Source organism: Littorina saxatilis, linkage group LG3 (assembly GCF_037325665.1).
Source record: "Littorina saxatilis isolate snail1 linkage group LG3, US_GU_Lsax_2.0, whole genome shotgun sequence".
Classification (NCBI taxonomy): domain Eukaryota; kingdom Metazoa; phylum Mollusca; class Gastropoda; order Littorinimorpha; family Littorinidae; genus Littorina; species Littorina saxatilis.
The window spans coordinates 61,693,152-61,705,651 of record NC_090247.1 but is presented as its reverse complement, the minus strand read 5'-3'; the positions used below and the strand labels follow the sequence as shown (position 1 = coordinate 61,705,651).

Sequence of the window (12,500 nt, the reverse complement as noted above, 5' to 3'; positions counted from 1 at the left end):
TCTTTGATTGCCAGTGGTTATCAAACCGGGACCCGTGTGGTTATCCGCACGGTACCCGTGTTTCAAAGCATGGCTCCCTGGGTTGATTGTGCACTTGTTTTCTCACTACCAAAATGATGACAAAAACGATGTTTGATGGTTTGATGACAGACCAGCTTTTTTGTCGGTCCTCGGGGGGCATATCGACTTTTGTCAATAAATATGAAACAAAAGACGATATGCTCCCCCTCGGACAGACAAAAAAGCTGGTCTGTCAACAACCCATCAAACATCTTATAGTATTCGTATTATTATTCGTGTTCGTATTATTCGTATTCGTATTCACACACACACACACACACACACACACACACACACACACACACACAAACACACACACACACACACACACACACATACACACTCACACACACACACACACACACACACACACAAATACATACACATACACCCACACACACACACACAGACACACACACACACACACACACACATACACACACACACACACACACACAACACCCACCTGCCAATGCTGCCACCTTAAGCAGTATGATCGGCATCCAACACATGAGATCTGTGACGACGATGAAGAAGAAGCGCTTCATCAGACATCGCTCCTGACTTTCATCCGCTGGGCGGTACATCAGTCGCGACCTAAAAAACACAGTGACAGAGCTGGTTAATTTTTGACTTTGGCTGCAAAACATTAAATCTTCTATTACTTTAATTTAGACATTGGTTTTACACCCACTTCGCCTTCAGGTCGAAGGGAGAAAGGCAAACCGAGAGACAGGCAGACATTCAGACCCTGAGACAGACCGTCAGTCAGACAGACAGACAGACAGACAGACAGACAGACAGACAGATAGAACGACAGACAGATACCAAAACAAAAGCCAGCAAAGAAAAAAAATGAAAACCCAACCAAACATACAAATAAACAAAAGCAAAACCACACATATGCACACAAAACAAAGCTAAGTTTTCAAACCCCAGAACAAATAGTTATACGAAAACAACAACATTATTTCTTAACAAAGGAGGGATAGTCTTATTTGCCATGCAAAAGCCTGGCCAAACTTGAGATGGTGACCTAAACTCTTTACACGAGAAGGAGCATTCGCAAATACGCACAACTCACACACAGATTCTCACCCACCGCTAAAACGACTCACCTTCGTATGGCGAGGAACATGGCCACGTAAGCGTAAGCGATGAAGACGAAGGAACCCAGGTTGACACCCAAGAAGATGAAGGCAGAATACTCCCACCCATGGCTCCTTGGGTCTTCCAAGAAGAGTGGAATGCACACAGCATTTCTGCGGTAGAAGTGCGTCCCGAAGTAGGACAGTCCCATCACGGGAAACACGGCGATGGCCACACAGCCGCCCCAGATGACGAACATCACCAGGTAAGCGTGACACACTGTACGGCGTCGCATTTTCAGCGGGTATAGAATGCAGATGTACCTGAAATGGGGACGGAGAAAGAGTTGTAAGTAATAGGCAATGTTCAGAAATAACTCTGTCAAGTTTGTATGGGTTATGGAAGAGTTTCTTTCCCTTGTTTCTATATATATAGAAAGAATGAGGCAAGCCTACATTGTCCCGTGTAGCTTGCCTTAGAGTTGCTATGGAACAGCAAGGGAAATAACCCAAAGGAAAACAATTCAACTACAACCCATAAACAAGAAGAGCAAACGCTCGATCGAGTCACTTTCGCAGTTCTGAATATTATATGAGGCATCAGATGGACAGGAAGAAATTGCTATTCACAACACAATGAGTCACGTTCACATAAAATTTGAGCCCGGTCACTTTTATAGTTTCCGAGAAAAGCCCAACGTTAAGTTGTGTGTTGCCGAACAGAAAAGGCTAGTTATCTCCCTTGTTTTTCTGATAACGTTCGTAAAAGGCTACAGATGTAAATACTTTGATGTAAAGAATAATCCTACAAAGTTTCAATCACATCCGATGAACTTTGTCAAAGATATAAAATGTCTAATTTTTCCTTTGACGCTGACCTGTGACCTTGAAAAAGGTCAAAGGTCAACGAAACCATCGTTAAAGTGTAGAGGTCATTGGAGGTCACGACTAAACAAAATATGAGCCCGATCGCTTTGATAGTTTCCGAGAAAAGTCCAACGTTAAGGTGGTGTCTACGGACGGCCGGCCGGCCGGCCGGCCGGACGGCCGGCCGGACAGACTAACACTGACCGATTACATAGAGTCACTTTTTCTCAAGTGACTCAAAAACCCGACAGAGTTATTTCCGAAATTCGTCTATTTGTGGCAGTGAAGAGAGTTGACACACGTCGATGGCTAGCGCTAAACTAAGATCGGGCGGACTAAAAGGTTGTATGTCCTGACAAAATTTTCCGGATTTGATTCTCAGCTGTCCAGAAGACAACCTTCCAAAGGACGAAAATAGATTTTTTTTTTTAAATCGAATATTGGTGAGATCATCCCAAGGATGCAAACGACGCAAGAATGTATTGGTGTTTTCTGATTTCTCTTTAATAATCTGTATTATTTGTAATCTCTGCATTATGTTATTCACACGTTCGTCTTCTTTTGGCCGCTCTCCGTTTCAATTTTTTCCTCATTTTTCTGGAGCGAAGCATTAGCTTTTTTGACTGAGGGCGGTGGTGATTTTCCAAGCTTTCATTTCGTAAGACACGATAACCAATATGGCCAAGAACTTGACAATTCACATTGTTCAGTATGTTTACCTGGGTACAAATACATTTAACATTTTCTGTACCTGTCTAACGTAATCATGGTAAGCGTCAGCACTGAACCCTCGTTGCTGATGGTGGCAAGACTGCCGATGACGTCACAGCCCCAGCTGTCCCGCCATTCCTTGTCCTTGGAGAGGTAGGATCCCCGGTAGCGCAGGTCGTGGGTGGCCAAGACTATCAGGTAGATTCCCATCAGCAGATCGGCTAACGACAGGTTCTGCAGAAACAAAGCACACATTCAAGTGAAAGTGACATTTATTTGTGATCTTAGAGAGCAGGGGCGGAGCAGTTAAACCTGAGGAGGGGGCGGGGGGGGGGGGTTACAACCTGGGGTCCAGGGGTCTACTGAAGCTGAAGAATTTGAGCTATTTTATAAACAAGTTGTGGCTTATTCTTGATTTTAAACATGATCAACTGGTGAAAAAAAATCTCAGACAGAAAATGGTTTTTTTTCAAACAGAATTTTTTTTTTTTAATTTGACAGCCGGGGGGGGGGGGGTCAGGAACCCCTGTAACACCCCCCCCCCCCCCCCTTATCCGCCCCTAGCTCGGTATGGGGCTTCAACGACTGTCAAAGAAGAGTGAGAGTGCTGTCTCCAGGCCTGCTTGTTTGCTTGCTGATAAAACAAATGAACGGGAAATCCCGAAAACACACATTCAAAGCGTTCATTTTTCTCCCCACATTCACCCGCCCCATACCCAGCCTCGTCGGCCTCTCCCCTCACGGAACTCAATTACTCACTGCAAGCAGAACGTGCTAGTACGTAAAGCCTGTCATAATGTATTGGGTGAAGTCGAATTCGCGCAGTCGAATTCGCGAATCCTACTTCGCGAAGCTCGTTGCATGAAGCTTTGGCCCTGAATGTTTGGTAAAATGACTTCGCGAAATCTTCACAAAGTCAAAGTTGGGCTAAAATAAGGACAACTTTTAACAGAAGCATAGACCGGCACGGTTGGCCTCGTGGTAAGGCGTCCGCCCCGTGATCGGGAGGTCGTGGGTTCGAACCCCGGCCGGGTCATACCTAAGACTTTAAAATTGGCAATCTAGTGGCAGCTCCGCCTGGCGTGTGGCATTATGGGGTTAGTGCTAGGACTGGTTGGTCCGGTGTCAGAATAATGTGACTGGGTGAGACATGAAGCCTGTGCTGCGACTTTTGTCTTGTGTGTGGCGCACGTTATATGTCAAAGCAGCACCGCCCTAATATGGCCCTTCATGGTCGGCTGGGCGTTATACAAACAAACAAACAAACAAACAAACAGAAGCATATTTGCAGTGTTTAAGTCTGCACATACATTGTTGATTAAAAATGTAATGCTATTGTTATTTCCATTGGTCAAAAGCCTTTCTAGTTCTTCGTTCTCATCACAACAATTCCATAACTATGGTTATTAATTACAATGGAAAATCCTTTATTTGAGTTTTTAACAATCTTTTATTTTTATTTTTCTCTTCTAACATATCTTAAAAATATCAAGATCATCCAACATACGTGAGAGAGACCATCCATGTCAAATATTAAAAAAAAAACACATACGCTCACACGTTGTTATATTATGAGGTGGTGTAAAATAAGGTGGCAGGGATAGAATTTTCCACTGCTCATGATGACAAAGTCACCGAGACAAACGTCAGTCTGGTAACACCTTTGAGCTTGCTGTTTCCCCTGCAAGAATTCTGAGAACGTATACACGTCACACTATACTTTAGTTACTAGAGCGACGTCTTTTTGCTTTGACGATGCTTTAACAAATATTAAAAAGCTCGCTTTCGCTCGCATTTCAATGTAAATCTGTTATGACACAGCGAGTAGTATTCTCTATTTATCTCACCTTGATGAGAAAAGAGTGGACAGGGTTGTCGTCCTTGACAATAGTTCTACCCATGAACACCGTGATGTTTCCGAAGCAAGCCAAGATGGCGACTGCCCAGACTGCAGCGCGCAAGATGGTGCTCTCCAACAAGTTGTAACGACTGGAAATCCCATCTCCTTGCGGCTGACAGTCGCTCACGTGAGTCGCGTATGCGCACATGTAGAATGTGTCGAAATAACTGGAGAAAAAAACCAAAATCCGAGTGAGAGATCGAGAACAGGTCAGGCCGAAAGAAAGAGAGAGAGAGAGAGAGAGAGAGAGAGAGAGACAGAGAGAGAGAGAGACAGAGACAGAGACTGAGACAAAGATAGAGACAGAGACTGAGACAGAGACAGAGACTGAGACAGAGAGCGAAAGAGAGAGTGAGAGATAGACAGACAGAGACAGAAAGAGAGAGAGACAGAGACAGAGACAGAGACAGAGACAGAGACAGAGAGACAGAGAGCGAAAAAGAGAATGAGAGAGCGGGAGACCTTTTGAACAACAAAACCAAGTGAAAAAGCTCTTCCGAAATGACAGAGCAATTTTCGGTGATTTGAAACAAATTTTGGCGTTGCGACGACTTTCGACGCCAAAAGAAAACGTGATCTATGACAAAAATGCATGCTAAAATGGTAATTAAAAAAATAAACTTACTGATCAACGTACACACAAAAGAAAACTCAGCAGTTTAAAAATAATACTTACATATGCTTTAATCGTGGCATTACGTCAAACGTATCTTGATCGACTCCTCGAAAGTTGTTCTGTTTGACATTCCTGTTAACAAAAGTCATGAAAGAGTGGTGTGTCATCAACAAAGAAACAACAGACACATAGACAGACAGACAGACAGACAGACAAACAGACGCGCCGCACACACATCTCATACAAATACCGATCATCATTACATACGATATTTAAAAGTAGTACGTCTTTTGCAGATAATTAATCAAAATGTTTCCTTTTTACATTTAGTCAAGTTTTGACTAAATGTTTTAACATAGAGGGGGGAATCGAGACGAGAGTCGTGGTGTATGTGTGTGTGTGTGTGTGTGCGTGCGTGCGTGTGTGCGTGCGTGTAGAGCGATTCAGACCAAACTACTTGACCGATCTTTATGAAATTTGACATGAGAATTCCTGGGTATGATATCCCCGAACGTTTTTTTCATTTTTTGATAAATTTCTTTGATGACGTCATATCCGGCTTTTTGTGAAAGTTGAGGCGGCACTGTCACGCTCTCATTTTTCAACCAAATTGGTTGAAATTTTTGTCAAGTAGTCTTCGACAAATCCCGGACTTCGGTATTGCATTTCAGCTTGGTGGATTAAAAATCAATTAATGACTTTGGTCATTAAATTTCTGAAAATTGTAAAAAAATATATTTTTTATTAAATGATCCAAATTTACGTTCATCTTATTCTTCATCATTTTCTGATTCCAAAAACATATAAATATGTTATATTCGGATTAAAAACAAGCTCTGAAAATTAAATATATAAAAATTATTATCAAAATTAAAATTTTGAATTCAATTTAAAAACACTTTCATCTTATTCCTTGTCGGTTCCTGATTCCAAAAACATATAGATATAATATGTTTGGATTAAAAACACGCTCAGAAAGTTAAAACAAAGAGAGGTACAGATAAGCGTGCTATCCTTCTCAGCGCAAGTACTACCCCGCTCTTCCTGTCAATTTCACTGCCTTTGCCGTGCGTTGCATTGCGTTCAGTTTCATTCTGTGAGTTCGACAGCTACTTGACTAAATGTTGTATTTTCGCCTTACGCGACTTGTTACATTTAGTCAAGTTTTGACTAAATGTTTTAACATAGAGGGGGGAATCGAGACGAGGGTCGTGGTGTATGTGTGTCTGTGTGTCTGTGTGTGTGTGCGTGTGTGTGTGTGTGTGTGTGTGTGTGTGTGTGTGTGTGTGTGTCTGTGCGTGCGTGTGTGTAGAGCAATTCAGAGTAAACTACTGGACCGATCTTTATGAAATTTTACATGAGATATGATATCCCCGGATATTTTTTGATATTGTAGAAATTTTACATGAGATATGATATCCCCGGATATTTTTTTAATTTTTTTGGGATAAACGTCTTTGATGACGTCATATCCAGCATTTTGTAAAAGTTGAGGCGGCACTGTCACACCCTCATTTTTCAATAAAATTGATTGAAATTTTGGCCAAGCAACCTTCGACGAAGGCCGGACTTTGGCATTGCATTTCAGCTTGGAGGCTTACAAATTAATTTATGACTTTGGTCATTAAAAATCTGAAAATTGTAATTAAAATTATTTTTTTATAAAACGATCCAAAATTACATTTATCGTATTCTTCATCATTTTCTGATTCCAAAAACATATAAGTATGTTATATTTGGATTAAAAACAAGCTCTGAAAATTATAAATATAAAATTATGATTAAAATGTAATTTCCGAAATCGATTTAAAAACAATTTCATCTTAATCCTTGTCCGTTCCTGATTCCAAAAACATATAGATATGATATGTTTGGATTAAAAAAACGTTCAGAGAGTTAAAAAGAATAGAGATATAGAAAAGCGTGCAATCCTCCTCAGCGCAACCGCTACCGCGCTTTTCTGGATTGTTAATGTCACTGCCTTTGCCACGAGCGGTGGACAGGTCTTGCGGAAAAAATGCAATGCGTTCAGTTTCATTCTGTGAGTTCGACTGAGCTTGACTAAATGTTGTATTTTCGCCTTACGCGACTTGTTTAAGTTTCCATTTTCATCACATCATTATCCCAGTGGAAAGCAAGCAGCTACAGGAGTCGCGTTACCGAAGTGTGTGCATGTTGCGGTTTGATAAGCCATTTGCCTTCCTGGCAGAATAACCGAGGTCTCTGGTGTGCCACAGCGGTGACATGGGAGTTGGACATGGATACGGTCTCTGCATGAGTTGGCCCATATGTACCGAGCAACAAAAGAAACGCGAAAAAATTCTGCAATGTTTGATTGACAAAATCTCGAACAATTGTAGAGTTAGAATTATCAAACCACAAAAGTTTGATGAAGGCATGTTTGACCTAGATGTTGTGTTATTATTTTGATGCTACGACTGTTTCTACACACGGGACAAGCAGGTTTAACGTTAACGAAGTTTTGGAGGTCTCGCTCAGTCAGTCTTCATCGCGCTCTCTGGCCACTGATCGGACACTGGTGGCTTCCAATGATGTTCCTGGTAGTGTCAGTGGCTGTATTGAATCGATCTCGAAGACGTTGTGGCAGGAAATTGCGATCTTGTCTTATTTGGGGTAATGCGAAAAATCCACCGCGTTGCATAACTGCAGTGTTTCCAATGTCAACAGAACATTGCTGAAGGTGATAGACTGTTGACATAATTATGCACGTTTAAAGCACATGCCAGCGCTTCTGGATCCTCCCCAGCTTTAAATCGACCTGGCATTTTGGTGGTGTCAATCTTGGCATCCTGGCTGTTTCAAAAGTGAGACTGGCAGCAAGCGTGCCATGGTCTATTTTGGTTGCTAATGCATTAGTGAACACATATATCTCACACATCAGATTTCTCCTGCTCCACTTGCACGTGCTGCGAGCGCGCATTATGTGTTTGACGTTAAACCTGCTTGTACCGTGTGTTAAAACAGTCACAGCATCAAAATAATCACACAAAAGCAAGGTCAAACATGCATGCCTTCATCAAACTTTTGTGGTTTAATAATTCTAACTCTATAATTGTTGGAGAATTTGTCAATCAAACAATGACGAATTTTTTCGCGTTTCTTTTGTTGCTCGGTATAGTTTACCCGTGTCCGCCATGGCTTGGCTTTTAACCCGTGATCCGCGGATCACAAATTCATGCAGAGGTTTACCAGCCGAGCTACCTGGTTTCAGAATAATGCCAAAGAGAGAGTTTGCGATTTAAACTTAAGAAACAAAATATTGCGATAGTGATCGTCCCCCATCTAAAATATTCATTCACGTGTCATTTCATTCAAATTTCTATGCCATTAAAGGCACTTACAAATTGATAATCTGGCACACATTTCGAATCAAATATATCTTCTATAAGGGCCACGGGACCACCACTAAATTAAGGGTACCCCTAAATTCGAACCGACAAAAACACAATTAAGGTACCAATTACAAAATCGACGAAAAATCAGAATAGGCAAAAAGGCAAATGAATTACGGTAATTATCTATCCATAACAGCTTTTTTTAATTTTTTTTATTCTCGCTTTTTTCTTATAATTATTATGTCATTCCTACTGCTGCAGGTGTCGATTAAATGAATGTTTCAGTTGGGGTACGGACATTATCGCTACATATTTTGTTGTTGCTAAGTTATCATGTCACAGTATCTCTGGTAGAGATCAACTAGCCAGACACATGCATTACTAAACACTTGTTAGATGATAGGCTTCTGATAGCCTTTACTATGTTGTATCTGTAGTCTAATTAGCGAGATCAAATTCAGGGACATTCGTGCCGACTCTTACTAAAGACACTCCCTAAGTAAGCCCAGGATCAAAGGGGAAATCAAGCTACCTTATGTAGACGAAACAAAAAGTTAAAAAGAATCTCTCAGATTTAATCTTGGACCATTTAAAACTTCCTTGAAAAGTAACAGAGTTAATCGAAAAAGTGTAAATGCCAGATATCAACCTCACAGCACAAAAAGCCTCAGAAGAAAATTTCCTCTGACTCTTTTTCCGGTGATATTACACGACCCAAGTCTGCGGATTACACGGTCTCAGTTTTAACTCAGGAGGAATCAAAAAACAAGAAATGTTAGCTTTTTGAACGTTTAATTTTTAATTTTTACCAAAACAAAATATTCACGAGAATGATGACGTAATAGACTTTGTAGTGTACAAAAAATAATGACATAAATAAAACAAATTAACTGCGCAGAAGTAGAATTGGATCTCAAGATTGTGAGAGAATTCTTTTCGACTCTCCCCATCCTGAGGTTGAATTAGACGCCTACTTGGCTGAGTTCTTTTATTCATCTCATAATTATTAATTTTGTCTGTTCACCTCAAAGACCATTAGCTCAACGTGCTTGTCAATGTTTTCTTTTGTTAGAATTTAAACGTTCCATAAACCAATATGTCCTGTTTCGTGATTCGTGATTCTATATTTTGGTACGTTGGCAGTTTATCTGTTTAGGATTCTAGATTAGAGGGAAAAGAACACACACACACACACACACACACACACACACACAGACTCACACACACACACACGCACGTATGGACACACACACATATATACACACACACACACATACACACACACACATATATATACACACACACACACACACACACACACACACACACACACACACACACCACTACCCTCATATCAATTCCTGGTCTGAATTACTTACAAAGACACTAAACGCTGAAGCGGTGAAAACGCTCGTTCTTCTATCCACACAATTTCATTTTGATGAAGATCTCTGCAAACATAAAGAAAACAAAAAATGTCAATTAAAATAAACTGTATATTTTAATATATTCATTTTTCTCACGGAAACAATCCTGTCAACAATTACACACACACACACACACACACACACACACACACACACACACACACACACACACACACACACACACACACACACACACACACACACACACACACACACACACACGCGCGCGCGCGCGTATTATACCCACGATGAAGTAATGAAAAGGAGAACATTGTTTTGTTTTGTTTAAAAAGTAAATACAACAAAGCCATTGCAGCCAGATTTAGTTTAAACTTTCTACTAATAAGCGAACGCCAAGACGCCAGTGTTTCAGAAATGTTCACATATTCATGCGTGTTGCCAGAGTACAAGACGTGGGTGGCAATTGCAATATTGCTACAAAATACATTTACTCTATAGCACAGAAGAATACTTTGCAATACTTCCTCAACAAACGACTGCTTGTAAAAAAATTATTTAAATTCGATCAAAACTCAAGTATAGCTGGTCGAGCATCGATCCTCTTGAAACGGACAGGAAAAATAAGAAAACAGTAAAACTTATAATCGTTCGAAATACTGCCCTACTCCACCCCCTCCCTGAAAAAATCGATCGCTTTTAACTCATTGTCTCCCAGTTACAGATATATCTGTACCCACTCATAATTTTATGGCTCTATCTGACCAGGTACGGATATATCCGCTCAGACTGTTAGCTTCAGTCGCTTCCTGTAACGTCCATCTAACGCCTGCATTCCAGCGTGTTGATACACAATTACTACACAGCTACTACAATTCTGTGTGTGACCTGCTGTGCTACAGCAGGTCTCGGCTAACAAAAACTTGGTCAACATAGGTGGGGTAGAAAGTGTTAAAGTTCTCAACAGTACATTAAAACAGACTCAGATTTTAACGTCAGCGTCAGATGTTTTCCTTTGAAGATCCAGCGAGGACTCTCTGTTAGAGTTAACTGCTGTAAAATGTAAAAGAAAACAAAATTAAATTTTCATTGAAAAAAAAAAGACCAATGAAGAAGGATATGCTCACCGCCCAAAAAGAAGAAGAAGGAAAAAAAGACGAAAGAGGCAAAAAAGATGGGTTGAAGCAGCCTTGCATGCAACTGAGGTCCAAAAAAAAAGAAAAAAAAAAGAGTTAACTGCTATTTCAGGAAGTTGTTCAAATTAAAACCTCTCATATTTCTGTCTATATAAAAAAACCTTTTCATTTCACTCCAGCCCATTCTTTTCGAAAAAGACGTTGGATTGATTAATGCACAGGGTTTTTTTGTGTTTTTTTTTTGGTTGTTGCGAAAATGAGGAATAAAACTGAGTCGACTTTTTCTCTATTTTAGTTCAATGGCTTCATCTCATAATGGTTGATTTATATTCTTTTTGACTTTTTTTTCTTTTCTTTTCTTTGTGTGTGTGTAATAACTCCTTTGCGCTCAAAAGCAAACTGGTGTCGACACTTTCATTATAATCTCTTGTTACCTAATAGTAGCCGCTAAACTAAGATAACCACACTAAGCAATTCGGTCGGTTGGTCTCGTAATTATTACAGTATTATCAAATTTTTTTTTTTTTTTTTTTTTGTGGGGGGGGGGGGGGTGGTGAAGTGGTGGCGTAGAATGTTTATGTGAGTGTCCAAAAGATAAGAATAAAAACTGAATTTATTAGGAAAAACTCTTACGGATCAATATTTCAATCATGACATTGTGATATGTTCACAATTGAGACAATGACAAAAGGTGACGTTTTCATGTCAGTATGTCCCAAATGACATCACCAGTACGTTTTTCATTCTATCTAATCTGTTTTCGTTCTATTTTTTCTAATAACATGCGTTAACAATTGATTGCCAACTGGAATGGAAGAGCACAAAAAGTGTAACTTGATATGTAGTTTCTCTAGAGGGAAAAACATCTTCCACTTTCATGTCAGTGTGTCCCATGCAACATACATTTGCCAAACAGCTATGTGTAAGTAGATTATTTGTTAGTGGCATAGAAAATACTGATCAACAATCAAAGTCAGTGTTCACATTCATTTTCTACCTATTTCTTATTTGTTTATTCTTTTGGCAATGGTGAAATGTCAGCAATCGTGTGTCATTCGGGACAGTAGACATGACACCTGACCTTTTGTCACTGTCTCAATTACAAGAGATCAGAATGAGAGGTTCAGAGCTGACACGCACAAGTACATTTTACTTAAATTTAACGTGAGGGGGAAAAGACATTTCTCTCTTTCGGATCAATATTCCAGTCATAATATTTTTTTCTGGTCACACTTAAAAGAAATCCGCTGTACAGATTAAGAGCTGACAGAAACAATTACATCAATTGTACAATTTACATTTTAGTTTGCTGCCTCACACACATCCATGCATAAAGTACGGAAACAAATCTTACATTTCGATGTCATCGTGGAATTTTGGC

The 12,500-nt window shown here is 40.1% G+C and overlaps 1 protein-coding gene across 1 annotated transcript in view; it reads right to left on the bottom strand.

The window, feature by feature from the left end:
• The window catches only part of LOC138962861 (relaxin receptor 1-like), a gene marked incomplete at its 5' end in the record, with an annotated part of 27,513 nt that overhangs the window by 10,746 nt on the left and 4,267 nt on the right, over positions 1-12,500 (bottom strand). Inside the window, 6 exon segments of the mRNA XM_070334827.1 lie at positions 527-657; positions 1,179-1,472; positions 2,767-2,960; positions 4,574-4,793; positions 5,303-5,374; positions 9,978-10,049. Of these exon segments, the coding sequence (XP_070190928.1) occupies positions 527-657; positions 1,179-1,472; positions 2,767-2,960; positions 4,574-4,793; positions 5,303-5,374; positions 9,978-10,049 (983 nt within the window).